This window comes from Benincasa hispida, chromosome 7 (genome assembly GCF_027475165.1).
Source record: "Benincasa hispida cultivar pf3 chromosome 7, pf3_genome.v1.1, whole genome shotgun sequence".
NCBI classification, from domain to species: domain Eukaryota; kingdom Viridiplantae; phylum Streptophyta; class Magnoliopsida; order Cucurbitales; family Cucurbitaceae; genus Benincasa; species Benincasa hispida.
Genome location: NC_143484.1, coordinates 33,774,276 through 33,776,230, shown reverse-complemented (window position 1 = coordinate 33,776,230; position 1,955 = coordinate 33,774,276). Strand labels below are relative to the sequence as shown.

Sequence of the window (1,955 nt, the reverse complement as noted above, 5' to 3'; positions counted from 1 at the left end):
TGAGCTTGAAAACTTAGAGATCCAAATGCAAACTAACCCAAATTTTAAGAACTTAAAATGTATTTTATCTTTAAAAAAAACTAGGCAAAATGCTAAACATTTTGTAAAGTACTGAAATATATTACTAGTCAACATCAGCATAGTTCAAACTATGAATCAAATCATCAACACATGAGCTTGGCTCAGCCATAATAATTAGTATGTACTCGAACATTCAAATCTCTATATCATATTTGTTGTACTAATATACGTTAAACGTACAATTATATAATGTATCTTTTACATATTATTTAGGTAACGTACATGTAACTAAACTGATCCCCTTTCTCTTGCAATAGAAGTTTCAAAGGCAAATCTATGGCTACCCTTTCTTGATACTCTAAACTTACTCTCTTTTTTGTAATTATAATGCTTCCAACTAAAAACTTTCCTCTAACTCTTCATCTGTACTTCTCTTTTGTTCACGAAATATCTTTTTAATAAAAAAGAAAACTGTCTAAATAACTGATCCAACTCAACTCACATTTATATAGTTTTTTTTCCCCTTTTTTTTTAGAATATTTCAACTGCATATGTTTGTGGATGTTGAAATTTGTAGCATTATTAATGGTTGATTAAATCAATCCTTTGTAGAGCTACTTGTTCATGCAGCATGTTTGGATACAGTGCTTTTCAGGACATCTTTCTTTGCACCCTCGAACTTGTCAACCAATTTCCCATTCTTGAAGAACAGATATGAAGGAATGGCACCCACTTCAAACTCCTCCGCAACACTCTGCCAAAAGGGAAAAAAAAAGTTGATACTTTAGTTTGAGAGAAAAAGAATTATGAAGCCTCATAGATAAAACGTGACGAGATTAAAGATCGGTTTGGAATGACTTGTCAAGTGTTTAAGTAGTATTTTCTTAAATGAAAAAAACGGAGTTTTGAGTACTTGAAAATAATTCCAAATAGGTCTTTAATGGAGTAGAAACTTACATTGAGCTCATCAATGTCTACTTTCAAAAAAATGACATTATTCATCTTCTTCGCTAATTCTTCGAGAACAAGAGCCATGGCACGGCACGGACCGCACCATTTTGCAGTAAAGTTCACAACAAGCTGTTCATAGAATATAGCTATCGTTTAGCTAAACAACGTAGTAACAAAGCTAATTTAATTATTGATCAAAGTGTTAGAAACATCCATCCCTATCTATCTCCATTATGGTATAATATTATGTATTTCAAAATTTATATTCTACGTGTGAACTCGAGTTAGAAAAGTTTTTTTTCTTTTTTAATAATTTCTAACCTATGAGAACATAAGTTAGTAATAGATAAAAATTATATAATTTGTATACGAGATATTATGAAATGAAAAAGTAAAATTATGAAAACTACTTATGTTCAAAATGGACCATATTCTATAACTAAAAGAATAGAGGGAAAAGGTTTGTTGCCCCAACCGATATCGTCTCAACATAAACGATATATGATAAAAAAATGTCGAAAATATTCAAAAAAGGGGGAAAAAAGAGAGAGAGAAATAATAATATATATATGAAAGTACCAGCTTGTTATATTGTTTGGCTTTGAGGAGTTGTTGGTTCCATGAGCCAAGATTGTGGCATGAGATCACCTTTCCCATTTCTGCCATTTTGATAACTTTTTTCAGAAGGAAAAAAGCAAAGGGAATAAGGGAATGAAAAAGAACTTTGAATTAAGGAGGAAATGAGAAACAACTATGAAAAATGCAAAGTTGAATGGCTGAATTTATAGTGAAAAATGTGGTAAGTTTTAATTGGTAAATAGTCTCATATATTTGGTCAACAGAGAATATATGTCCCTATGACATTATTTACTTTATCATTTAGAAATACAAGAATCATACATTTTACTTTCGAGGCTTTGATGAAACTAAAGTGCATGCCATTTGATTTATGGAGAGTAATTTCACCTTAAAATGAATAAAAG

At 30.5% G+C, this 1,955-nt stretch overlaps 1 protein-coding gene across 1 annotated transcript; it reads right to left on the bottom strand.

Moving 5' to 3' along the window:
• Positions 1 to 203: 203 nt before the first annotated feature.
• LOC120081816 (thioredoxin H1-like) lies at positions 204 to 1,727 on the bottom strand. The gene is made up of 3 exons (XM_039036988.2): positions 1,552 to 1,727; positions 979 to 1,101; positions 204 to 775 (listed from the first exon to the last, which is right to left on the bottom strand). Exons 1-3 carry the CDS (start codon positions 1,636 to 1,638, stop codon positions 644 to 646), a joined length of 342 nt encoding a protein of 113 aa, XP_038892916.1. The 5' UTR covers positions 1,639 to 1,727; the 3' UTR covers positions 204 to 643.
• Positions 1,728 to 1,955: the final 228 nt, after the last annotated feature.